This window comes from Hibiscus syriacus, unplaced genomic scaffold, assembly GCF_006381635.1.
Source record: "Hibiscus syriacus cultivar Baekdansim isolate YM2019G1 unplaced genomic scaffold, ASM638163v2 tig00112632_pilon, whole genome shotgun sequence".
In the NCBI taxonomy this organism is placed as follows: Eukaryota; Viridiplantae; Streptophyta; class Magnoliopsida; order Malvales; family Malvaceae; genus Hibiscus; species Hibiscus syriacus.
Genome location: NW_024063371.1, coordinates 240,229 through 267,656, shown reverse-complemented (window position 1 = coordinate 267,656; position 27,428 = coordinate 240,229). Strand labels below are relative to the sequence as shown.

Below are 27,428 nucleotides of genomic sequence, written 5' to 3'. Positions count from 1 at the left end.
TCCTGGAAAGCTGTCAAATTTCTCATTCCTTTACTTATCTTGACAACTTTTTCTTATTCTTCTTTTAAATATCGTCTTTGATTCCCCCCCCCCCAACACTCTTAGTTGTGTATTGGAGTTTTTCTCTCGGCTTGTGAATAGTCCATTTCAGCTATCTCCACGATGTCCGAATATTGGTCATGGACTTCGTAAGTTGTCGTCGAACCGACGGGAACTTTCTCTTGCTTTCACCATTTCCTTGGTTCACTGATTCGACTTTTGAAATAGTGTTAGCTTTGTCATGTCCACTGTCTTCGCTCTGGATGCAGAGCACATAATGTCAAAGAGAGTTACAAATGTCGGGATTCAAAGAGTGATCGAAAAAATCGACTAAATACTGGGTTCAAGAAATAAATTACTAGTGGTGACTATGTCAACCAACCTTTGAACTGGTGAAAGATGCAGCAGTTGCAGTAAGAAGTTTCCTACCGTTTCCCGCAAAAATTGGATGTGAAAAGAGTTGTATATTAATATGAGTTGGTGTAAGAGACAAGGTAAACTTTTGATCCAACACAGAGGAATAATTATAGTAGCAAGATTCAAGCCCTGGTAATAAAAAATATGGAACAACACTGTTCCTAGGGGAGGCTCAATCCTTGGTTCACTGTAATCTTAATTATATGCATGGTAGCCAGTGCCGGTGGTTACCTGTACAATGCCCTTTGCATATAAGGACATTTCCCAAAACTCCATTACTGCTTTTCATCGAAGCTTCTTCCTGCATAAAACTATGTCCTTTCTTTATCTTAAAGCTGTATTGAACTGAACACATACAAAAATGAAGGAAATTGGATACCGACATGCAATTTAGGATGCCATGGTGGTTTGAAGCTTTTCTCCAATCGAATCCCTTCAAAACAAAAAGCAAGAAGATAAGATGTCAGAATTGAATTGAACAATAATGGAGGCACACTTATGTTATGGAGAAAGAATTGTGGAATTTTACCTTCAACACTAGAAAATGGAACCAACAACACCAGAGAAGATACTGCTAAACTGGAAGGACTCATTTGCAGGACTAAAACACAAAAGTGCTGAGAAAATTGTTCAGTCTTCGGTTTCTCTTTCTTTTCTTCTTCGTATTAGGAAGGAACTTTGAGTGCAAGTTTCCTGATGAATTTCTACACTACTGGAATTGCCTGCTTTTATATATAGTACAACTTCGCCCCCTGTAAGGACCCACTACAAGTTCCTAAATTTTATAACTTGAAATTTAATATGTATACATAGGAGACGTGTTTTGTTTTTTCACTAAATATCTTCATATTTCTTTTTTAACCTAAATCATATGTTTTTATTCATTTAATGATCTTAAATCTGTGTAAAATTAAAATAATTTTACATTGTGTAACAGGATTATATCACATATATATTATTTATAGTGCTATTATTTCATATACAGATAATAGAAAAAATATTTTCTATCAACAATTGGTTCGTCGGGTGGGAGGAGGCATGATATTTTCTATCAATAATCGGTTGGTCTGGTGGGACGAGATACTAGATTCTTTAAGTAATGTTAGATGTTTAAACTCTGTCATTTACTAATGCAGCAAATTAAATTGGGAAGATCGCCCTCGTCTCTGTAGTACCGATCTAGATTAGTCGATCAATAAATCAGATATCAGTAATTAATTAAAAAAACATTTCCTAAATTATCTATTTAAATGTTACTGTATGATATATTTATAATGCTGTATTGTTCAAAATTATAAACTTTACCCCAAATACCCATAGTTCAATCATGGATTTCGGGTGGGTCTTGTTGGAGGATACATGACCACAGACCCACATAGGCCTTTATGGGGGACAGGTTTTATATTTTCGAGTGTTAAAACGAAACCCCATAAAAAAGATGATAAATTTTAGGAGAACCCACAGTGTTAGTGTCTAGTAATTATTAGATATATATATATATATATATATATATATATATATATTCATATAAGAATAATTAATATATATATATATATTTAAATTAAATATATCGTATTATTAAAATGTCTAGTTGAGTTACCAACAATCCATTGTTCTAGTGGATAAGTTTTTATATCTCTTTAGCAAAGTAAGAGATTTGAATCTTGATGATTAAAAATGAAATAAATTAGATTAAAAGATTACATTTATCATTTGAGTTTCTAATCCGAATTAATAGATTAATAGATTATATACAATGATCATAAAGAAAAAAAAAGAAGAAATTTCGTGATTAGACAACTTTATGTACTATGCTATTTTGTTTGATTGCACATTTTGTGCCATTACAAATAGTAAATTTATTTTAAAAACTTCAAATAAATAAATATTTAAAGAAATAAGATTCTACACAGATTATTTGAAAGAATAATCCTCAAATCGTTTATATAGGATGATCTCGTGATCTGCAAATCGCTTATTAAGTTCTCGTACCCTCCAACACACAAGATACTCCGATGTAGGCGTACTTTCCATGTAAGTCAATAAAACAATTAGATAAAATAACCTCTTGCATTGCGAATCGCGAGATACCCTTTATGATCCAAAATATCACGAGATTTATGGGAGGCCTCGTTGCCTGCAAAGAGCGAGGTTCTTTCCAATTCCCTAACACACCTTATTGTCCATAACCTTGTTCAGAAACTATTTCCGGGTGAGAAATTGATTTTTTTTATTTATAAACGCGTAGTGTTGCATAATCTGATCATGGACGACCTTTTTTTTTGTCGTAGTGCATAATCTGATCGTATTGTAGATTTATCGACAGCTTCATCCAGATCCAATTCATTTACAATGAGAGGGAACTCATATTCATAAAATTTGAATATAGTTTCAAGTAATTAAACCGGTCAATGAATCTCATGTAAGGTATCCGAATAAAAGAAACATCAATAATGGTGTGCGCACACAGATATTTGAAAGTTTTGAAGAATCTGCACTCGTATATTTTTTTAATAAATTAACCACGTATGTATTGTGTTGTTGACCTCGCAAATTCTGATATAAATAATAATGACATTTCACGAGAGAAGTATATGTATCCATCACGTTGGAATGCTGCTGAAATATTTATAATTTTTTAAGGAGGTCCGAGTGGATTTAGTGGCAATCTGCCATCTAGTCTCCTACTTGCTTTGTCTAGTTTAGGAACATAGAGAGTGTTGAGCCAAAATGAAGACTTGGAAACAGATCCCACGTTCTTGTCATCTCTCTCTCTTGCTTTTTTCCCCCCGATTTCCAATTCCTCTCTCGTCTCCAAAGCCACAGGTGCTCATGTATCCTCCTATATATTCACAAAATGTTTGAGCCTCTCTCCAAGGAATAAATCTCTTTCTCTCTTCTGCTAACTCCATTGTCTTGATAACTGCTACAGCTGAAGCACCAGGATCTCTTGTTTTAACTCTTTCTAATGATGATCATGGTTTGTCTCACTTGTCTATCAGAATTCAAAATTCAAAATTCCCTTGGGTGTTTTGTGTCTGTGAGTTATTGAAATAATGGGCTAGATTTGAAGTGTGTTTAGGGGATTCAAAGGCCTGCATGGTTGGAAGCCATGTGCGCTCAGAAATTCTTCGTGGGGTGTTGTTACCACGAGAATACAAATTAAAGAACGAAAAGAACGTGTTTTGTTTGGATTGTTGCATCAGTATCTGCCCTCACTGCGTTCCATCACATAGTTCCCACAGGCTTCTTCAGGTTCGTCGCTACGTCTATCATGATGTCCTCAGATTGGAAGATCTTCAGAGGAGATCTCAGCTTCTTCAGGAACCTCTGCTTTTCCTTGGCCGGGGTTTTTGTCTTAATGGCATCACGTGATTGCTAATTCCAAGCCAAGTGTTTGTACATTTTCATTCTTAAAGTATTGCCTAGAAATATAGAACTGAAGGGTTATGTGATTTTCAGAAGGCAAAATAAAATCCTTGAGCAATAAGATAAGATTCATACAAGTCTAAGATATAGATTTAAAAGAACCGTTGTTGTTTCTAAAGATCACGTGTCCAAGAACCCACGACTCTGACATACTAATTGAATATTCATTGTCAAATACTTTATAATATGCCTCTGTTTTTTCTTTTTATCTCTTGTATTATATTTTTGTCTTAATGGTAGCATGTGGTTCGAATTTCCAAGTGTAGTGTTTGTACGTACACATTTATTTATTTATTTGAATTGAAAAATATGGATTTTTCAAATGAGGCACTTGTCCGAGTACTGCTACATAGATGTACAGACGTGTAATAAAAACTCATTTTTCAAGGCCGAAAAGGAAAAGAATCCAAGGCACAAAGAGACCCAGAATTGAGTAAACCTAACCCGTCTTACAAGCTCTTCATCTTTAGGCTTTAAAGAATTCGACTCAATAATAAAATCTGGCCTGGAATTTCAACAAATGACGAGACAACAAAATGCACCAATTATTTGAACAGACCTTTTAGTATTAAAAACTCAAAGCACAAGACAGGTGGTCCAATGTCAATGTGGCAAAAGAAGAGAACCACAATCAAATTTCCATGACTTAGTGAAACTAGTCGAGCTCGAGTATTGTTGAATTTGACTCGACTCGACTCGAAAACTCGTAAAATTAAAATTTTCGAGTTCAATTCGAACTTGAAATCATGAATTGAAGCTCATAAAAGTTCGAAATGAAAAAAAAAACTTAAACTTAACTCGATTGAAACTCAAACTCGAACATAAATCTTAAATACATGAAAATTTTATACTATATTTTAAAAAAATCAACATATAAACGTTAATATTTTCAATAAATTATTTTCTTTTAAAAATAAAATCTTAATATATTATATTTTTGAGTTGCTCGTGAGTTTTTTGAGTCGGGTATCAAATAATTTATTTTGACTCATTAAAAACTCAAGCTCCAATCAAATATTTATTGAGTTAATCTCGAATATCTTATGATCTATCTCATCTCATTTACTATTTAAGGAGCTAAACAAGTTACAAAGCAACCGGGTAGGAAACCTTGTGCCTAAAGGGGTCAAAGGTCAAAGGTCAAAGGTTGAGATTTGACCCCAAGAAAATATAGAAGAAGAAACCGTTGGCTCCTAATGCTTCCAAACTTGTGGGCTTCCACACCATGTGGAGAAGGAATCAATCATATGCGTCTCAAGCCACACCGGTCCATCTGTTTCATTTAATGTGTGCTTTTGAATATGGGAATTTTCAAACCCCCAATTTCGTATGGTAGGCAGATACGACCATTCTGCAAGTTGAGGCCATCGAGGCTTTTGCTCATAACTATTATTTTCAATTATTTGATATTAAACGATCGTATATTAATATATTTTATGTTTGAGCTCAAAAACTCACAGAACAACAATAATTTCTTTATCATTAGAGTTTCTTAGTTCGTAATTATATTTAAATATGAATATAAATGTATTTTAGAAACGGTTGACCCAAGATTTTGTTGGACTTCGGCTTGCTTTGAAAAAAATGGTTACATTGTTTAATTGAGAACTTTAGTTGTTGAATTTGGAGGGCAAATTTTGAGTCCATCGTGGGTGTCTAGTTGGGAACTTCAGCCTCTTTAATTGCATGCTGTTGGCACTTCCCTTTACAAACATTAAAAGAGATCTCCTGAAATATCGGTATTTACTTCATTAATTTAATTATAATAGGTCAAAGGTCATTTTCTCCATGGACATATTTATTAAATACCAACTAGTTTGAAATTAAACTCAAATACGGAGGGAGGGAGTAGACTCGTTAATTTAGTGTACAATTCCATTTACTTATGCTCAAACATTTGATTTATGCCTTCTTTTTTTAATAAACATGTGGTGAATGTAGGAATATTATTTGTTCAAATACCCTACATATTTTGACAATAAATGTTTATATCATTGACATACGCGATGTTCAAACTTAGGACTTTAAGAGATAACAATAAATTCATTAACAATTTGATACCCCTTGATTCGTGCTGAATTTATGCATTTAAATATGCGTGATTAATATATTTTTATTAAACCTTAGGGGTATGGGTAATTAATGATTTTCAAATTACAGGAGAGTAAATGAAAGTGCGTCATACCTAGAGGGATTGTGTACTTTTCTCTTTTAGTGTTTTAATCAAATTTACCAATAATGTACAAACTTTTATATACCTTTTGTATAATGAAAAAGTCCAACGAAAGAAAAGCTCAATTTCTTTAAATTCAATCTATTGTTCATAAGGAGAGAGTGGAATATTATTCAAAATCGATTACTTGATTTAATATCAATTAAAATAAGAAGACTTTCATCAACGAAATTAATTCGAGTGGCATGTAATTTAAGTTTTAAGTTAAAGATTTGTGTATGAAAAAAAAAATCGTTGAGAGACTCACCTGTGACGAATTTAAAAATATTTTTGTAGGGAAATACGCATATTAATTATTGAATCTTTTATTAGGGAGTGAGCACAAGTAAAATTTCAGGGGTATACACCTATAGTGGAATCGACAACTAATATAAGGAAATTCATATTTTAGGGTTGACACGTGTTCAGCCTGAGTATGCTTTGTATCCTCCATCGAAACTCACCCATTAAAACTAGATGTGTGATACGGGTTAGTCAATCTTTTCAAGACAAAATCCTGATAATTGGGAGGATGACAAAAATAATAATTTACAACATCGACATGTTTAATTAATTTCTCAAACTAATTGTCCCCTGGAATTTGCTTAAAATCTCAATTATTTTTATTTCAAACAATTTAGGAATATTTAAATATCAAATCGAATTAATAACAAAAATAAATATTTAAATAACAAGCCATGTTTGACCTAACCCTAATTAAACACAATTGCATGATAGAATATTTTAATTAATTGTTGTGAATGAGGTTAACCTAATTGGAATCTGTTTCCCATAATTCGTTGATTGTGTCAGTTGGGTGGGAACATTTGGCGTTGCTTTAGTGCAACCAAGAAAAATAAAGATTCGGAAATCTCTTCACTTATTTATTTTATTCTCTAGAATTAGATTCTCTTTTTAGGTCATATCTCCAATATTACTCTTAAAATACCAATACTTAGCCGCGATAACAACAACATTATACATTAAAAACCAGACATTGGCTATGCTTAACACGTTCACAAGAAAAAATCGCAATTAAAAACAAAAAATATATAATATTTGTTATATAAAATATCTATTAATTATACATACTCCTAATTTATTTTTAGGGTAAACTATAAAATTAGTACCTGAATTATTAGTTTTGGTCCATTTTAATACATAAACTTTCATTTCTTTCAAAATCAATACTAACGTTTAGTTTTTGTTTCATTTTTTATTCTACAATTAAAAAGTTAATGTGTTTCGTAACTAAACTGTTAGTTTTTGTCTGTTTTAATACATAAACTTTAAAAAAAAATAAAAACTTAATGTTAAATTTTAAAAGGATTTACTAAAATGAAATAAAAACTGAATTTTAAGTATAGTTTTAAAAATTTGAAGTTTAGATACTAAAACGAATCAAAACTGATAGTTTAACTACTAAATGTATTATTTACCCTTATTTTTAAAACGTGACAAGCGTTAACAGAATATATCATTCTACACAAGACTACGTGTCTTTCGTGAATAATTACGAGACGCTACGTGTCTCTCTTTCATAATTACGCAGAAGAATTTAGGATCTTCTTAATTGGAAATTAAATCAATGATTGAAAATCTGGGAAATTCCCGAAACACGGATTTGAGAGAGGCGTGAAGCGAAATTAAGCATTTATATTTAATTTTTTTTATTTATCATTTACACTTAATATTAAATATACAAATCCACATATCATTAATTAATAGCGTATTTGCATATATTTTGTTAAAATTGATCTTGAATAATGTATAATACTAATGTCCTAAATAATAGCACGCGTGATTGATTTGGTCCCCTTTGATAATCACCTAGCGTTCAAAAATTATAAACCATGGATTCAAAATCAAACAAGAGGAGCATGAAGCCCCGTGTGGGGGCTATCTGAGTCAAGAATACAAGATGCATGTGGAATGTGGATATGAATTAAGGGCAGGAAATAAATTATTTGTATTAAAAAAAAGGAAGGCATAAGAGAGGATAAGGAAAGGGTAAATCGGTAAATGGGCATTGTAGAGGAGATAGGAACGAGGGTGGAGGGTGAAAGAGGATATGGGGTGTCAAAGAGCTGGACTCCATACGTGGCAGTGGCACCGATGCTTTTCAATGACGTTAGCTGTCAGTTTTTTGTTGTTTCAGTGTTTCATTGATGCCTATTCTATTGTGATAATAAAATTGGTCTAATAATACACTGTGACTCGAAGGCTAAGCCCATAGCTTCTACCGAAAACCGTTGGTTGCTTTATCCCATGCAAAAGTTTCGAGATAATATTTTAGAAAAAATTAATTTACGAGATAAAGCCCTTACAAGATTAATTGCTTAAATAATGTAAAATTTACAGTGTTGACCGTAGGTCGTCATGCCTTCTGAGCGACCTACTAGGTCGTCATGTCTTCCCGGCGAGCTACAAGAGATTGTATGTGCCATGCACGTCCCAACACGCTGGGCATCCGAGGCATGGCGACCTATGTGTTGGGACGTGCATGTGCCATGCAACACGTTTATTCTCTCTGTTTGAGCAAGGGTAGGTCTCCCGGAGTGCATGGCGACCTACGGCCAACACTGTGAATTTCACCCTATTTGAGCAATTAATCTTGGGAGTGCATTAGCTCGTGAATTAATTTCTTTCAGAACATTATCTCGAAAGTTTTGCCTCCCTTTCCACTTGAAAACCAAAAGTTACAAATACATTATAGGGTCATGTACTTTTTAAAAAAATAATATGGCCCTCATATTATCTTTTTCTTCAATGTGATCCTCTAATTCGAAAAATAAATTCAATGTGATCTCTTGGTCAATGTATTTTCGTGGTTGACCATTGCGATATTGATGTGACAGTTCACGGTGTTGAGATGACAGTCCAAGGAGGCAAATTAATGTGTCATATGACATGATAGATTAATTAAATTGGTAACTTAAATGTGACAGATGAACTACCACATTAACATCGTAGACCATTATGTTAACACCGTGCACTGAAACGTCAATATGATAATAGTCAACGATAAAAAATATTAATCAAAAGATCACATTAAATTTATTTTCTAAATTAAAGAATCACATCAAAAAATATATAATACGAATGCCACATTTATTTTTTTCAAAAAAATAAAAAAGACTTCTAATGTATTTTTGCCAAACCCAAAAACAGTTCTCTCAATTTTACCCGACACACGGCGTTTAACCAAACCTAACCCCAGGTGTGGTTAGCACTCCCCCACTCTCCTTTCACTGTGCTATTTTCTTATTTTTCACCTCAAACGTTAACGTCTCGTTTCCTTTGCATTCCTAAATCTAACACTTTCTTAAATATTATATTCATATGAAAATATATCGACTACCACACCATCAATTTTTCTTTAAAGATTGTACTTTTTTTGGTAAATTTTGATAATATTAGTTTTTCATTAAAAAATTGGATTAATTATGTATTTAGTCGGCAACCTATTTACTTATTTCGGCTTTTCCAACACACCTTCAAATTGAATAACTTAACAAATGAAGTTGAATATATGATATATATATTAAGAATTAAGATTTTGATTTTTAAATTTAGAATTAATAAATTAAAAATTAAAGTGTTATATTTTAAATTTTAAAGGGTAGGATATATGATAATATTTAAAAGATTAAAATATTTCATTAATAACATATTAAATATTACATTTCAAATGTATTTTAATTCATCTCACATTGACTAAAATCGCTTTATTCAAACCCAATAAACGATACCAGCTGTGTAGCATTAACTTTCTTATATAACAAGAAGTTTAATCTAATGGCATAAATAAAGAAAAAAAGGAAAAGCAACTCATATAAATGCTAATTCAAAAATGTCATAATTGTGATATGAAAATTTCATTTTTGGCCTACATATTACAAGATCGACGCTAAATTCACAGCACATCGTATAAATTTTTTTGGCATAAATGGGAAATTACCTAATCAAATCTATAAAATAAATAAAAAGAAAATTATAACTTATGTGAGTTGGTTAAGATAACGTACCAAAATTAAAATAGGTTTAAGGGTGATCTATGTCTATGTAGTAAGTTCAATTTATCATTTTCGTCTCTATCGTATTTTCGCATCAGTTTAATCCTCAAACTAGTTTAATTGCATCGTTCTATACCCTACCCTAACTTGAAATCTTAAAATATGCACTCAAGATATGGTTTAAGGCTTATGGTGTTGGGTCTAAATGTTGTGTTTAGGATTTAGGGTTTATAATTTAGGAGTAGACTATATATATATACAATCGAAAAACTTCGAGTATGGTTGTAAATGAAACGAGACATATCGCGAGTTATTCGAGATCGACTCGATCAAAGCTCAATAAATACTCGGATCGAATGGACTCGACTCGAGTTCTTAACGAGCTGAAATGAGCTACTCGATATTCGACTCGAAAAGCTCGTGAGCAGCTCGAAAATATAATACATTAAGATTTTATTTAAAAAATAAATTAATAATAATATTAATATTTATGTATTGATTTTTTTAAAATACAGTAAGATTTCATGTATTTAAAGTTCATGTTCGAGTTTGAGGCTTCAACCAAGTTAAGTTTAAGAATTTTTTTTCATTTCGAGCCTTTTCGAGCTGCTCACGAGCTTCAGTTCAAGATTTCGAGTTCGAGTCGAGCTTGAAAATTTTAAGCTCGCGAGTTTTCGAGTCGAGTCGAGCTCCATTTCAGAGTTTTCGAGTCGAGTCGAGCTCAGCAATACTTGAGCTCGACTCGGCTCGTTTACACCCCTAACTTCGAGAGCTAAATTGATGCGAAAATACGATAAGGACAAAAGTAATAAATTAAGTCTACTAAAGGAAGAAACAAAAGTTACCTTTTACCTTAAAAATAATCCTCATACCTTATTTTAAATTTAATAAAACATCATATTCAAAATATAAAAAAAAAATCAGTGTGAAAATAAGGAAAAATAAGAATGACTCGCTACAGGCGCAAATAGGCATGAAAGATAAATAAACAAAAGTTGAGAGGCACAATCGCAAAACAGAAAAACTAAAAGTCCCGACTCCGAAAATATTGGGAAATTTCAGAGTTACTGTCCCCTCCCCCATCCTATAAATAGGTGGCTGGAGTGAAGCTAGGTTTGCCGAACTGAACAGCCAAACACGGCTCTTTAGAAATTTAGAAACAAAAATATTCTATATTTTTTTCTTTTCTTCCGCAATATCTTTATTGGAACACACTAAAATAAATGGCGGCATCTTCTAGAAAATCTAGTGGACCGGTTCTCCGATCACTTTCACCATCCGGCCGATTCAGTTCTCTCTACGCTTCACAGTCTCCATCTTCTTCTTCCTCGGCCTTTGCGTATTCGAGTTCAAGCTTCTCTTCACGCTCTTCAACCTTTTTTAATCAACAAAGATCTATTTCTCCTCCGCGTGTCAATCTCTATAAACACTCTTCATCTTCGCCGTCCGTGAGGTTCTCGCTTGATAACCGTCCGATTTCCCCGAACCGGTTTTCGGCTGTCGGTAGAAATACCGAGGCGTTAAAGAATTTACAGAGCAAGCAGCCAAAGCGTACTTGTATGTGCTCTCCTACGACGCATCCTGGATCTTTCCGTTGCAGCCTTCATAAGAGTTTCAATAATCCGCACTCGGCGTCCGGTTATGCTCCTAGTAATCGGCTTAACGCGCGTAGATCTGCGATGACGAACTCGTTAGTTAGAATTGGAGGAGTCGAAGGAGATTTGGTTAGGAGAGCTTTGTCGGCGTTGATTAGACCATCCTCTCACCAGCAGCGTCGTCGTGCAGCTTTTCAGCCTAGGCCAAGCCGGCTCTCCGTGATGTCTAAAGCCGATGATTAATGATTGTTCCTTTTGTGGTATGTCAAATTTTTTACGAGGTTTTTGGGTAAGTCTCTGAGATTTTCCGGTTATTGGAAGTCGAGCTTTGTAGTAGCGGCGAAAATATTGGCGGTGGAGTTGGAATCCGGCGATGATGTTGGAGATCTTGAGAATGGGGTCATGGACCTGGGGCAGATTTGGTTGCTAGTACTCCGGGTGACCCAAACTTTTGAATCAGATCATCATATTACATATACTTTATTAGTGTAAATACACATATATTTGCAGCCAATGGCAAATTTGAGGAAGTTTTGGACAAAAAAATCGTGACAAAAAACTAATCTACTATAATTAGGCTTGATTAAAATCTAAGAAGTCCAGATCTCAGTTTTGATTGGTTTTTAAGTTTTATTTCTTCCATTCGTTTTGCTCTCCAAACACCATTTCATCCCAACGCTACCTTTCTCAATCCATTTTCTTCCCAATTTCCCGTTTCCAAAATCTTCAGCGTCATCCGTTTGATCTTTTTCTTTTCTCATTACTCTTTTTGTTTTAATTTCTTCACCTTTCGGTAATCTAACCCTCTATTTTTTTTTTACTTCCCGTAATTTCGATCTCTGAAATCTAGTATTTTATTTTGATTTAATGTTGATACTTTCCATTTGATTTTTGCAGGCATTGGAACTTCTCCGATCGGTGATTTTACTTGGATTCCGGGAAATGTGAATTTAGGTTTTACTTGGACAAAATCCATGGATGAAATAATCAGAACGTTGGAGAGGATCGAAAGTTCGTCCATGGATGAAAAACTGAACCTTGGAGAAGATCGAAAGTTCGTCCATGGATAAAATAAACTGAACGTTGGAGAAGATCGAATTGAACTTTCGAGAACTGAAGTGAAATCCATTGATTTCAATGATGAAAACTCGAGCTACAGCATGAGCATGGACCCTTTGCAAAACTTGCTAGAAAATAAGGTGAAATTATTAACTGAAACTACCCAAAAAACTTGAAGATGACAGAAATGATGAGGAAGGAGTACCCGAGATTGAGCAATATTTACATTGGGAGGTGACATGTGATAATCAATACTTTTCTAGGTGTCTCCTTTGTGTCGCAATTGAGCAGCATTAAAAACAAATTACCACTAGGATAAGAACTAGTCAATGGTAAAGCCCACAGAAACTCAGAAAGACACGACTTCACCAGAAACTCAATACTTCATTAAGCCCACAGTAACTCAATAGACCACAGAAATTCGGGAGGGGTTATTTAGCAGAAACTCAATAGCCAACAAGAGCTCAACAGACCACAGAAACAATTAAATTTAAAAAGTTAAATCGGATACTATTTTCTTTATATTTTTGTCTAAATAAATACAATTTTTTGGTATCATGTTGTATAAATATAAATCCCAAAGTTTCTTCAAACCAAAATCTTCGTAATTCAAGTTGATTCAACCTGTATACTTTTCATTTGAGCTTTAGTTAAAGAATAAGTACATAAATTAGGAAACCGCCCCTCCACTCTATTGTCATTATGTTGGTGGCGCCCAAATGGGTCCAGAAAACTGGCCAGCTTTGAAATCATGAAAGGGCCATAGATAGATAGATAGAGATAAATCGATTCGCATAGCAACTAGCATACGGGACCATTCGATTCATTTTATATCACCGCTATCTGTCAGATACTCCTGCATCCCCAAAGGTATCACCCAATGTCTCCCTCCCATCTAAGTGGGGAAAAATACTTCATTATTATTTTATTGCAGTCCGTTTTGCGGGTCGTGACAAATCCATGTGCACGAGCCAACCATGTGGGTGTGTTGCTGAATGCTACCTGACTCACCCTGTTTGTTTCTCTTTTCAAAGGATAACGAGGGGTCTGAGATTTCTATTAATCTAGCAAAATAATAGTTAATCTTTTGTCTCTTAGTGATTTTAAGTCATCTATCTAGTGTATATTTCATGTTGAGATTTCCAATGTGTTGAGATGGTGCTGAAACCAGTAAAAATCATAGTGATGTTAGATTCCATCAATTCAAATCTCGGACGGGCCTACCATCTACCACTAATTGGGAAACTAGTTGTTCGTATCCTTGTCAAAATGTGATTTTTTTCCAATAACAAGAACCGGCCAGCAAGAGAGTGACGCCATGGCCGTGTCTGGGAATGGATAAAAGACGTAAAAGAGCGGCAAATCACCAATAAATACTGAAAAAGATGATGTCGATCTGCCTGCCTGATAGACTTCCCCATTGTTTTTTTTTTTATGTTCGTAGGCCAGCCAAGGTGATTGCCGCGCAAAAGATTTGCGTTAACTTTTAGGACGTAGGACAGTCAGAGTACATGTGACTTATTGTACTAAATTATAATCTTACAGTTTTGAAGGGATTGAAAAGAAACTATACGGTTTCAAGAATAAAATAAATGCTTTTCAAGCTTCTTCTTTAGTGAACAGGAAGCTGTAATACTTTGAAGCAAAAGGAATTTTCAAAGTTAAAACCAATTACGAGGGGTATAGTGAAGACCTCTTTTTGCTTTAAGAAAAGTTTTCCCATTTTGCTGCGCTTGAACTCTAAATTTATGCTTTCATGTTGTTGCACTTTAAGATTCTTAAAACCCTTTAGTGTGTCCTTTCATGGTGTCCCATTCGAAGAAGATGTGTTTCCTTGTGGTTGGAGGACTACTTGCAATGAAGCTAAAAGTGGAACATCCACATTGGGCTATAGAACTGTCCCCAGAGCATACGGCTTAACCAACTCCCGTGTCTGCTCTTTTCTTTTGTTTTTAATCTCTCTTTTTAATTAGCTAGTTTCAAGTATTGGAGATGTTCTTTGATACTTGGATTTTCCCAGATGTAAGTTGAGGATCTTCTAAGATTAGATTGGAGTTGTTTGTGAGTTTCCCAAGTGCCTTGTAGGGTTCCAACGGTACGTTACTAGGAATATGCTATATGGTGTTCAATTCTCTATCATGATCCGTCTCTGTGCTTTTCGGTTTGAAGCATTTTGGTATATTTTACAATTTCATGTCACTAGAAAATCCTCTTGGAGCATTCCTCTTCTCGGGGCTCCTAGCAGGATATATATACGATACTGAGGCTGCAAAGCAGGCAGCATAGACTCGGTCTGATCAGCTCAAGCATTTCATGCATCGGTCCAAACTGGCTTTAGGCTTACTTTCCTGGTCCTTGCTGGTCTCTGCGGTGTGGGTTCGGTAGCAAGCATCATTCTACCTCAGAGGATTTGGCCTGTTTACCGAATGCTTTTAGGCTGCCCCAAACTTCTCATCGCTGAGATTGTCGAGATGGAATGCGGTTTATGCCTGGGGCCCTGGATGCTCGTCTATTTTACTCAACACGCGCACAAGAACTCTGATTTTTACGGCCCTTGCTCTAATTATATCTAGAACAACATTATGCATAGTTGACGTACCATGATAATGGAGACGGCTAATTTTAGCTGGACATAAAGGCACCCATGAAGTACTTACGATCAACCTATACTCTTTCTTTATCTGAATGTTTGTGTAGAAGAAGCCAGAAACCCAAACACGGGATTATCGATAATTATCATAGCGAATGGCAGCCTCTGCGGATTAGCTGTTGATCGTATCTTAAATTCTCAGCAGGCAGAGTTAAATTCCTTTGTGTTTATAGACAAGAACTTTAAAAAACCTTAGATGTTGTGGATACAATATTTAAAGATAAATTGAATAAGGGAGGCTGGTATTTAAGACGGTAGCTGGCTCTTGTTAAAGAATTTGAGTAAAGCCATATCGACCACATTGAAATGCAGGATCAAAATCATTGAATTCTTTTAGTATTACGTTTCCTACTTTTGAAGCAGCTAGTTAATGTCTACACCTCAAAACATTACTCTCTAGCAGCATTTAGTGTGAAAATTAACATCTTTGCAATATTGAAGAAGATCAACCACTTTACTTCAACAAAAAGATGCATGCATTTGCATACATGGCAAAAAAAATCTGGGAAAGCTCACACCACAGATTTTTTTCCATTACAGAGCATGAAAGCTGCCTATATGAAGGATTTTACAAAGCAAGAAGATCCTAGCAAACCATAAACCTTAAAGGATATATATGTTTAGAAACTTTAGGTCACCTAAACTCAAAAGGAATACAAACTGTTCAATGCTACTAACCTTATATCAGATTCACCTGCATAAAAACGCAGGTGTTACCAGTCATACAAGGCCAGAGGAAAGAAAGATTCCTCGGACGTGATCAAGTGGGTTTCATGTCCTGAAACAGTTCTGCCCATAATGTTTGATCATCAAAGTCATGGCCTGCTTTTTCCTTGTTGTAATGATCACCATGCACCTTTGGGCTTGGAGTTCTTGCGTAATGAAGAGGTCCAGACAGTTTTGGGCTCCTCCGCCCATTTGTGAGCATCAACCTCTCTTGTGCTGCCATTGAAACATCTGCCGGACCAGAAGTTATGGGGCTCCTATAATTGAACACCATTTTCTCCTGCATTTTTCTATCAAGGGGCCCCGATAATTTCAAGCTCCTAGGAGGGACCAGCGACTTCTCTTGTCCCCTGTAGTCCATGGGACCAGATTTTGCTACCTTCCTGCTTCTCACCACTGGCTGCTCAATCTTCATCACCTCCTTCTCGTTCTTGCCCTTCCGTGACAACGTAAGCGCTACTCTCCACTGATCTTGATGACGAACCGGCTCCAGCAACGGCTTAATCGAGTTATTCTCGTGATGAACCAACTTGTTAACGTACTTGTTGAAGCACTTTCTCGTACTTTTGTTGATGGCCAAAATGAGCTTGGTCAGGCTGTTAGGTGCTTCTCCGGTTTCCTTCCTAGCGAGCTTGAGAATCTCCAGCCTATGCTTAGCAACTGAAATTCCCATGCTCTGAAGAAACTCATGGTTGAAGTACGCTAAGTCCTCCTTTTCGAGCTCGTTGCGAGAAAAGGCAAAGCCATACTCATAGACGAGTGAGGGCTCAAGAGCAGTTTTTGTCAACCAAGAGTACCAGTCCATTGATTTGGTGCTCGCCTCAGACCATAGGATGCTCAAAAAATGGTTGGTTTATATAATGCTAGAAGATGGTTGCATGTGACAAGTGGTCCATGCCTTGGAGCTCTTTTTTTTGTATACTATACAGTTATAAAGTAGTTTCTATTCTAAAAAAAAAAAAGTAGACTGTTTATTTGCGTATACACCGTAAACAATTACTTAATTGTTCGAATCTAAAACCTTAATAGATAATAACATTACCTTAACAAATAAGAAGGTGAAGAGTAAGTAAATGTGGTGGGTGCATGTGGGTGAACATATCTGTTCCGATGTAATTGAAAATTGGATGGTATTAGAAAGCGACACTGTGGAATTTACCCACCCTTATCTTCATATGATTTCATCAATTCGTCTTTACTTTGGGCGCATGTGCTTGCTTCGAGTAAGCGATCAACATCTTCCGATAAAACCAAAAAATTATATCACATTCCGATTTTGCATATATGGTCGACAGTTACTCATTTCATCAACCTTATCTCTTTTTTCCCGTGAAAATTTCATTAGCGAAAGGTTGAATTCATACGCGCTTAGTGGAATGAGAATGCGTATATCCATTTCATTGGAAAGGTGTTTATAGAAGCATTAATTGTTTCTAGGTGCAACCGATGTTTGTGTTGAGAAATGCCAGAAAAGCGTGCTGCCAATTGCGTATTGGCCCCAAGCTCATGGCATTGGCAAAAGGGATTGAAGTGGGCTGACTGTTCTGTTCCCACTTTTTTTTCATTACCGTGGTAGGGAAAGGTGGCTTAAACTTGGCCCATAACATGCTTTCTGAAAATGTTGAGCCAATCATCATCTGTAGTTGAATCATAATGTTTACCAGACCTAATTGGGTCGAATAGATTTCGTGTTGAAGAAGGCTCGTTAAAATTTCGTCTTTGTGATACGTTTATCTCTGTTTTTGTGATACATTTATCTCTATTTTTGTGATATTTTTCTCTGCCTTTTGGTAGTTCTCGTTCGTTTGATTGTTCTTTTTAGTTTATATTTTTTCTCAGGGTTGGATTTGACATCACCACGACTGATCAAGATGACGCTTATTTGTTATCATGTTGATCTTCCATGCTTTGGACCCTAATATTGATTTGGATAAGCGTTTTTGTTTTGCGTTCGTGGATAGATTTCTCACTTCGCTCGACTCTGATTTGCGATTTATCGATGATCTTTCAGTAGTTTCATCCCCTTTTGTGATTCGTTTATCGATGCGATCAGATTTGTTCGTATCTTTATTTTAACCGACCCTTTTAGTTATGTTTTTCAATCTTTTCCTTTTGTTTTGTCTTCTTGTGATTTAGGTGGCTAGTTTTTCCGTCAATGATTATAGTAAAATATCCAAATTATATTTTAATTTACAGTTATACTTGTAAATCTTCATTATAATTCTCGATATTTTCTACTTTTAACAAAACTAGCATCTTTCTATAAAATAAATTTTGACTTAAATTCGGATGATCAAAAATCCAACTCGACTCGATCTTTAATCATACTAGAGAAGACACTATTCTTGGTGGGCAGCAAGGTGCCTGTATGCGAAAGCCGGTGAAAAGGGCCTAAAAGTCATCCGAATTTTTTTGTGACAAATTCCAATATATTTTTTTTGTCTTTCCAACATTAAATTCACATAATAATCTAAAAAAAGAAATTTATTTATTTAATAAAACTCATCATCTCGATGTGACGTTTTTACAAAAAATATTAAAATATTAGACACATAATATAAAAATTATATCTCACACCTTGAACCGTAGAAAATGATGTAAATCCTAAATTAATTTTAGATGTGTTCTATTGGGCCATTTAATTAAAGCTCCTGTTGGGGGGAAAGACCACTGTGTATGCCTGGTGATAGATTATTTCAACTTGACAACTACTGGCATACCAAATTGGGGTTTGAAATATGTTGAAAGGTTTAGTTGGGTATAAATTAAAATTTAGGCTCATATTTTGAGTATAAGTTTATTTCGTCCTTAATTTGCTATTGGTAAATGAAGTGTTTTTATTTTTTCAGAACCCAAATTGTTAGCACCATAGATGTTAGGGGTGTGAGCGTTTAATGTGAAGAGATTAAAAATTATATTTGAACATATATTGTCTTGTACTTACCCCAGATTAACAAGAAAAAGTTTATTCAGGAAAGAATGAGAGAAAAACGAATGAACGAAGAAGATGAATTTTGACTTATGTTACGGTATGGTATGCAACTTGAAATCTTTTAATTTTTGTTTCGTTTCAACAATTGGATTACTTATACATAAAAACCTTAAGTTTCCCACTTTTATAACTTAGTCCTTCCCTAATATTTGATTATAATTTCTTCATCTTATTCAATCCAACCTATTATTACCCCTTATAACTTATATCAACCCCTTTCTAATCTATGATTAATTTCCATGGATTGAAAATCTCCAGCAAGAGCGTCTCTGCTTACAGTGTATGATGTGGAATTGACGGAAGTTGTATATAAGCTATGAGTGGACCCTTAATTGTGGGTTATGAATGGATTTCTTGGAGGGGTGGTCCCTTTTGTTGCAGTATATGAAGGGCCAAGGTTGCAGAATTCATAAAATAGATGTGATGATGAAGATGGGGTCTAAATTGTTGGGTATGGTTGTGTTGGCGTTTGTGATGGTATGGTGTGAGGGTAGGATGAATTTACAAATACTTGAGATGGTCAAACTGTGATCTTTTATTGGACTAATCTATAAGACAAAAACTTTCATTTAAGGACCAAAACCATTGCCTGCCCGTACAGCTTCGTCCCAACAAATCATACAGGGGCAAAGGCACACCAGAATCACACCAACTTAACACAACCCACGTGATGTCAGTGGTTAAAGGATTCATTATTATTCCTTGAAGTCTCAGATTCGAGCACCGTAAATGTCAGGAGTGTGAATGTTCATTATCAAATGATTAAGAGTATTTGAACATGTACTTTCTTGTATTTACCCCGAATGTATAAAAATATTTTAACACGTTCTTTAACGTGTGTATATATATATATTTAAAAATAAACTTCCATGTTCATAATTGTATCAAACTAGTATTTACATATTAAATTAAAATATAATTTCAAGATCCTTTTGCTATATCAAATCAAATTAATGTCACAATAAAACTATATAAGATAGAAAGATGTATGAATTCATCAAAATTAAATTTAGTTTGAAAAAAAATTCATTAAAACAAAAGCTTAATTACATATTTTTGGTGATGTCCTCAAATAAGAATCACATCTGTTGGGTAATCTAAAGCAGGCCGAAAGGAGGTAATTTTGGCCCAATACTTAGCCCGTTTACAGTATTAGATATTTTGTTTTGAGCGCTACGACATTTGTTACAATGACTTGGAACTCGTCACGTGAATATGACGAGTTTCAATCAAAATATTTTTTATTAAAATTTGTCACTAAGACGTGATAAAATCTAATAAAGAAATTATATTTTATTAGAACTCATTATTTCGACGTGATGAGATTAAATAAAAAAATATTATTTTGTCGTTATGTGTGCGTTGCGAGTTTGTCGTGTACTCTAGTTTTTGTGGTAAATTTCAAATTAGTTTAAAGATGATTTAATGGACACATGGTTTATTGGGCTAATTTTACCTAATTGGTTGGTTTGGGCTCAAAATCAAAACTCAAAACAGCCCAGTAGAATAGCCTAATCCTAGGCTCCATTTTTAGAACCCTAAAAGCCGAATAGGCTGTTGGTTTTCACTTCCATCTCAAATAGTACTACTCTTTTCTTTCTCTGTTGTAATCATCACTCTTATTTTCTTTCCTGCGGCCTTGCTTGTTTTCCCAAGTGAACTTTCTAGGGTTTCTAACTTTCCCCCCTTATTCCTTTTTTTAATTAATGTTTTTCATTTTTTTGCTTAATTTCACTAGACTAACGTCAGATCTTGAACCTTGTTGTTTACCTTAAATGCCTCTTCAATTTGCTACTTTTTTCCCTTCATGTTTGTGCATCTTTAGTTTTCATATCATTTCCCCTTTTTTCGAGTTCAAGGTTAAGATAATGTTTACTTTAAGCTTGTAGTTTTAGTGTCATGCTAATTCTGCTAGGTTTCAGGTTTTCTGCTTGACGCTATTATGATATTATGTTGTTCGCTCTTCTCAATTGCCTGTGTTCCTTTTTTTATGCTCGAAAGGGTGTTAGTCAATGATCTGTTCTGATCCGGGGTTCTGATATTAATTTTATATTTGCTTTTTTGTCTAGGGTTTAAGTTCAATTGTTTAGATTTGTCCACCTGGTTTTATTCATTCGTTTCTTTCTTTTTGAGGTCAGTATGTTTTGAAATGCTAGGATGATTTGGACAAGGATGATATAGTTCTAAGGGAATATTTACCAATTATCGTAGTATCTGCATTGCCACGCACTTTCAAAACCTCGCTGAATAATACTATGAGAACGACATTTATGATGTATTCCATGTGACTAACGTTTGTAACCGTATAGTGAAATGTTAGAATTTTTTTAGTGGGTATTGGAGAGTTTAGGAATGCTTCATTGATTACTGTCGTTCTGCTTAATTTAACATGAGCTGAAATTGAAATTTAATCTACTGATTCTAACTGTTGATTGTTTGATCAGGTTGTAGGTTATGCTAGTGTGAATTGTGATTCTAGCGAACAAAAATGGCGAAGAAGAAGAATCCTTTAGTTTTTATGGATGTGTCAATAGATGGTGATCCTTTTGAAAGGATGACTTTGGAGGTATTGTAAAACAAAAAATGCTAGCAATCAAGATTGCTCACATTTTTTAATATATTTTGTTGTTCTCCACTTTTGTTTTTATCTTGAATAAGATTACATTTTGTTTTATTTTTCCTTTTAAATTATCATTTTCACTTACTAATCAGTTTCTTTGATTTTTCAGCTCTTTCCTGATATTGCTCCCAAGACAGCAGAAAATTTCCGTGCCCTTTGTACAGGTGATTAAGTAAAAAAAATTCCATTCCCCCCACATTGACATTTTTTATGACACTTCTTGCATATCTTTTTAATCTGGATGTTTTATTAAGAATAATTCATCATTGTAAGCTTTGTTGTTTTTGATTTATCTCCCCCCTCTTTCTTTTTTCAAGAAGCATTTGGTGGTTAGGGTCTAGAGAGTTCCTTGGTTGTAATTATTTACTATATACTTGCTCATATATTTTTATGTTTCTGCTTATTTTTCTTGACTTACAGGAGAAAAGGGTATTGGATCCAAAACTGGAAAACCGTTGCACTACAAGGGCTCCTTTTTCCATCGCATCATTAAAGGTTCCATTGCTCAGGTTTGTTTTCGTATCTTAATCTAAACTGGGTTTTCTCTAGCTGTTTTCTTGTTGAACGTGGCTTAGAACTGGTATGTCTTTTTGTCAGTTACTGTTGTTTATGCTGTAGGAAACAGGGCTGATGGTCACAACTGCTTTTCTTGTGATGTAGTTTTAAGGTTGTACATACCAAGTTGTCGATCATCAAAATTGTACTAAAATTTTTCCGTAGTTGTTGACTGACATTTTATGTTTTGTGCAGGGTGGCGATTTTGTTAAAAGAGATGGTATGTATTCCTTGAAGATTCTTTTTTTACTTTTTTATAGATATCAATTAGCTTTACATAAGATCACTTTGAGGGTTACCCTCAACATGACTACCCATTGAAGTTGCACTTGAAATACACCTGAGTTTTCAAATGTACATTTTTCAGGAACTAGTGGAGAAAGCATATATGATGGGAAGTTTCCAGGTGAGTGGCCTCATGCATTATTTGTGTTATGGGAATATAGTTCATAATACTGTGTGATCTTGTAAACTAATTACATTGTCATTTGTGGAATCCATAAAAATGCTTAGACATGCTAATGCATGTAGTCTTGTACTCTAAAATAGTGGCAAAATAGCCAATTTTTATTTTCACATAAAATTATAATTACTGCTAATGCATCTGCATTTCACCTATAAATCCCGAACCCTTATTTTCAATTTAGAATGTTGTTGCTATCTAATATGGAATTCATCCATTTTGTGTGGAGTTAAGTTGAAGTATGGAGGTATGCGTTCTTTGTACTAGGAAAAGCAATATACATAGTAGGTACATTCCTTAGCTCTAGAATTGGATGCATATGTTGCCTAAATTGATACTAGAGTGCAATATGCATTTTCCTAATTTCTACACAAGCTTTCTTTTATATTGATATTGTATTTTGTGGTTCTATTTTATTGAGTACTTGCATTTTTCATCTCTGCTCAAGTTTTGTTTTGCACTATCAATGCCATTATGCCAGTTCCATAGTATTTTTCTTCGTTATTCGGAGTTCTTCCCTGAGATTCCTAGGTGCCAGCATAATGACATGATAGCTACTCGCCTACGTCCTTTTAGGATTATATTAAATACAAAAAATATGATATATTGTGTTCTGCAAACAATTCATTTAGAATTTGGCGGAAGGTCTCTATTTTTTAAATGTTAATAATTGATTGGTGACAAGGCTTAATTTGAACTCTTGTTCAGATGAACCACCCCGGCTAAAGCATGATGGCCCTGGTCTTTTATCTATGGCAATTTCTGATCGTGACACTGTTGGTTCACAATTCGCTATTACCTTCAAGGCTAATCATAATCTTGACAGGTAGTTTTGCATATTTATTCTATCCACCCTTCCGAATATGTGCTTTGTTCAGTCCAAGTGTGATTCAGTTTTGGATTATGAGTTTGTCTACTTTTGGCATGTGGCAGAAAGTATGTAGTTTTTGGAAAGCTTGTGCAAGGATATGAAATGCTGAAGAAAATTGAAAATGTTGGTGATGAAGAAGGAATTCCAACAGTAACAGTGAAAATAGTTAATTGTGGTGAAGTCAGTGAAGGTAAAGGTTGTTTTGCCTCCCTTGGAGGATTGGCTTTCTTAAGATGGGATATCATGATTTAATTTAGGCTACGCTTACCAATTTTGCATAGGATGATGCATGAGGCTTGACCCTCGTCAGTTGCTAATTTTACCTTCCCATCTTTTTTGTTATTTGCAGAGAAACGGAAAAATAAGGTGAAAATCGGGAAAGATGCTTCTGATGTTGTCAATTATGAAGCGAGAAGGAAAGGGAAGCATAAGAAATCTTCAAGAGACATACGGAAGAGGAGAAAAAGATATTATTCATCTGATTCAGAAAGTTCTTTGGATTCTGAGACAGAATCACCAGATTCTGATAGTGATTCTGAGTCGTATCTTTCATCATCCTCTGAGTCTGACATTAATTCTTCAAGTGATGACTGGCGCAAAAAGAGGAAGAGATCTTATAAACGAGAAAAATATAGGCATGGAAAAAGAAGAGATAGACGCCATGATAAAAAGAGAAAAAGACATGATAAGATATCGAAACGCAGATCAAAAAGGTTTTATGCTTGTCCTTTTATCCTTCTTTTACGTGTCTTGTCATCTAGCAAATTACCAGTTAATAAACTCAACTTTTGTGCATGCTTAGCTGTTTCTGTTGCCCCCCATTCATTGCCTATGGATTTTATTAAAATACTGGAATTTTCTTCACTAAAATAATGCCAGTTGCATATGCAAGTCAATGACGTACATGCTTAATAATAAGTATGATGCATCAGTGATTTGACATGTGCATATTTTCCCATTCTGAGTTCAGCTGCTTAAAACATTTGTCCTCATTGAAGTAGTCCTCTCACATGTGTTTTTCTTACATATTTGGTGAAAGTATCATTTTCTCCCTTGTAATAATTGACATGGGTTTCCTTAAATCTTTCTGTAATTTTCTTGTAACATTTTTCAGTCTGAGAAAAACTATGAGATAATGCTTCAGTGTCATGGAAGAGCTAATTAGCTTTGTTAAATTTCTTATATAACTTGAATTATTTTATTCTCTTTGGTATAGGGCTACGGATAGTCTTACTGATAATGACAGTGAGAGTAAAACGGATAGTAGCACTGATAACAGTGCTGATTCTCGAAGAAAATTTCAGAAGGATAAAGACCTTTCTGAGAAAAGTGGTAAGGATTGGAGTTCATTTTTTCCTAGCAATATCCTGATTTTCTGCTTATCTACTGTATTTAAGTATCTCTGATTGCACCGATTACATATGTTGCCACTTTTTTCTCCTCTTCTCTTTGGGGGTGGGGTGGGGGGGGGGGTTGAGTGTGCTGTTATTGAGTCATTTAAGGTTTTTCATCTGTTACCACACTCTTAATGGGATTATCTGCGATATGCAGCTGGGACTCAATCCCCCTCAGCTGTAGAGAGAGAATTTCGACACGGAAAAAGGGAAGAGGCTGATTTGTGCATAAAGGAGCATGATGCTTCCAATGAAAATGGAGAGCGGCAGAGTAATGGCAATGAAAAAGATGCTAAATCTGACAGAAGTGCAGAGAGAGAACCTGATGTGGTAGATGATCATCCAAGCAAATCTAGGTCTACTTTCCATTCTCAGTTATTCTCTATACTTATCGGTTCTTCCCAATCTGGTATTTCATTAATAGTTGATGAGCAGGAGCCAAAGCATGAGTCCTAAGAGGAGCATTCGAAAGAGTGTTAGTCCCAGGAGACCAAGCTGCAGCCCAAGTCCTAGCCCAAGGCGAAGTGTGAGCAGGAGTCCCCCACGTTTTCCAGAAAGAAATGGAAGTGGAAGTGCTGTTAGAAGCCTTAGTAAAAGCCCTTTGAGGGGTAGAATGAGTAGAAACATCGATAGGAGTCCAGTGAGAGCACGTTCTCAAAGAAGCCCAAGTAGGAGCCCACCCAGATCATCAGCAGGAGCACGTTTTCAGAGAAACGTCAGCAGAAGTCCTGTAAGATCTTCGAGAAGAAGCATCAGCAGAAGTCCTGTAAGATCTTCGAGGCGGAGCATCAGCAGAAGTCCTGTAAGATCTTCGAGGTGTAGCATCAGCAGAAGTCCTGTAAGATCCTCTCATAGAAGCAAAAGTAGGAGCTCAGGAAGGGTTGCACCTAGGAGAAGCCCAAACAAAAGTCCGTTGAGGGAAACCAGTAGGAAGTATCGCAGTAATTGTTCGAGGAGTCCCACCCCGGTCCGAAGGGTAAGGTCCTCTCCTGCTGATCGAAGTCGAAGTTTATCAAGAGGTGTTTCACCTGATGCATCACCTAAGCGCATCAGAAGGGGCCGGGGTTTCAGTGAGCGCTACTCCTATGCACGGAGATACAGAACCCCCTCTCCAGATCGTTCCCCTGTGAGGTCCTATCGTTACAGTGGTAGATTTGATAATGAGAGGTACTCATGCCGCCTCTTTCTTTTAAATTTTCTTACCCTTTTCTTTATCCTACAGCCAGGGATTTAAATAGCGGTCCGCGACCGCGATATAGCGGTAGCGGTGCCATCCGAAAATGCTATTATTTGACCGCGACACCCGCAATCACCGCAATAGCGCCTGCTATGCCCGCGATATAGCGGTAGTGGTGCCCTCCGAAAATGTGACCGCAATTTGAATCTCTGCCTACAGCTATATTATATTTTAACAATGGGGTTTTGCTCCAAGAGCTATTCACATAAAACTTCATTATATTCTTGGTACTCGAGTTACAGGAGGTATTCACCTCGGCGTTATAAAAGCCCTCCAAGAGGAGTTCCTTCAAGGTCTGATATGCCATATGCCATTATGTTTCTGGAAGTCTTTAATGGTTTGATTATTGGCCTGTTTTCTAAAAACATGCTATGCAGGTTCAGAGGCAGAAGAAACAGGACACGAAGTCCATCTGTGTCACCTAGCCCTCGATACTGTAATCGTCGATATAGCCGTAGCCCTAGTCGCAGTCGAAGCCCTGTTCGCAGCCGCTCTACATTTGATGCAACCAGATCTCGTGCCTCTCCAAGGGCTGGTAGGAGAAGGTCCCCATCTCAGACCAGGAGCCGATCCGAATCAAGGTCCTCATTGGACTCTCAGTCTCCGAAGCAGGCAAGCAAAGCAAGGTCGAGGTCATCTTCCGGAAGTCCAGATGGTAAAAAGGGCCTGGTCTGTTATGATGATGGCTCACCTGACTCGGGAAGGTGAATAGGGTTTTTTCATTTCAGAGCCGTTCTTCTCTTCCTGCACTGCACTATGTGGTCTTACCAAACTGTTGTTTCTGGTTTGTTGTGTTGTTGCTAGACGTTGTGTTCAGTATCTAAATATCGGATTTTAGCATTTTTAACTCACTTGGCTTGCGTTTAGGATTTTTTTTATTATAAATAATTACTCTCTGGATTATGATATTTAGGTGTTGGATTCTTGTTACATTGTTGGCGCAGTATCCTCGATAGTTTCGCTGTAGTTGCGTTTAATGTATCCCAAACTTTTCCTACAAAACCGTGAAATGAGACTGGTAATTGGTCGGAAATTAGTGGTGCGTTTATTAATTTTCTTTTGAACCAAAGTGGGTATTTAACATTATATGCTTGACATTTTACTATTACAAACTAAGAAATTATCGAAACAATTCTTAAAAAAACCCCAGAGG

At 35.5% G+C, this 27,428-nt stretch overlaps 3 protein-coding genes and 1 long non-coding RNA gene across 4 annotated transcripts; 2 read left to right on the top strand and 2 right to left on the bottom strand.

Moving 5' to 3' along the window:
• Positions 1-682: 682 nt before the first annotated feature.
• LOC120182188 lies at positions 683-1,043 on the bottom strand. The gene is made up of 3 exons (XR_005521808.1): positions 986-1,043; positions 840-889; positions 683-757 (listed from the first exon to the last, which is right to left on the bottom strand). It is a non-coding gene; the product is annotated as an uncharacterized LOC120182188 (long non-coding RNA).
• A 10,188-nt stretch (positions 1,044-11,231) lies between these two features.
• On the top strand, positions 11,232-12,265 carry LOC120182182. Its single transcript, XM_039187182.1, has one exon. The coding sequence runs from the start codon at positions 11,337-11,339 to the stop codon at positions 11,949-11,951; it is 615 nt and encodes a 204-aa protein (XP_039043113.1). The 5' UTR covers positions 11,232-11,336; the 3' UTR covers positions 11,952-12,265.
• Positions 12,266-16,177: 3,912 nt separating this feature from the next.
• LOC120182126 lies at positions 16,178-16,948 on the bottom strand. Its single transcript, XM_039187133.1, has one exon. It carries the CDS (start codon positions 16,946-16,948, stop codon positions 16,178-16,180), a length of 771 nt encoding a protein of 256 aa, XP_039043064.1.
• A 3,761-nt stretch (positions 16,949-20,709) lies between these two features.
• LOC120182174 (peptidyl-prolyl cis-trans isomerase CYP95-like) lies at positions 20,710-27,169 on the top strand. The gene is made up of 14 exons (XM_039187171.1): positions 20,710-20,804; positions 21,580-21,701; positions 21,865-21,919; positions 22,176-22,264; positions 22,506-22,530; positions 22,678-22,716; positions 23,482-23,599; positions 23,707-23,834; positions 23,994-24,357; positions 24,861-24,976; positions 25,196-25,394; positions 25,474-26,205; positions 26,518-26,568; positions 26,653-27,169. Exons 2-14 carry the CDS (start codon positions 21,624-21,626, stop codon positions 26,981-26,983), a joined length of 2,325 nt encoding a protein of 774 aa, XP_039043102.1. The 5' UTR covers positions 20,710-20,804; positions 21,580-21,623; the 3' UTR covers positions 26,984-27,169.
• The last annotated feature ends 259 nt before the right edge of the window (positions 27,170-27,428 follow it).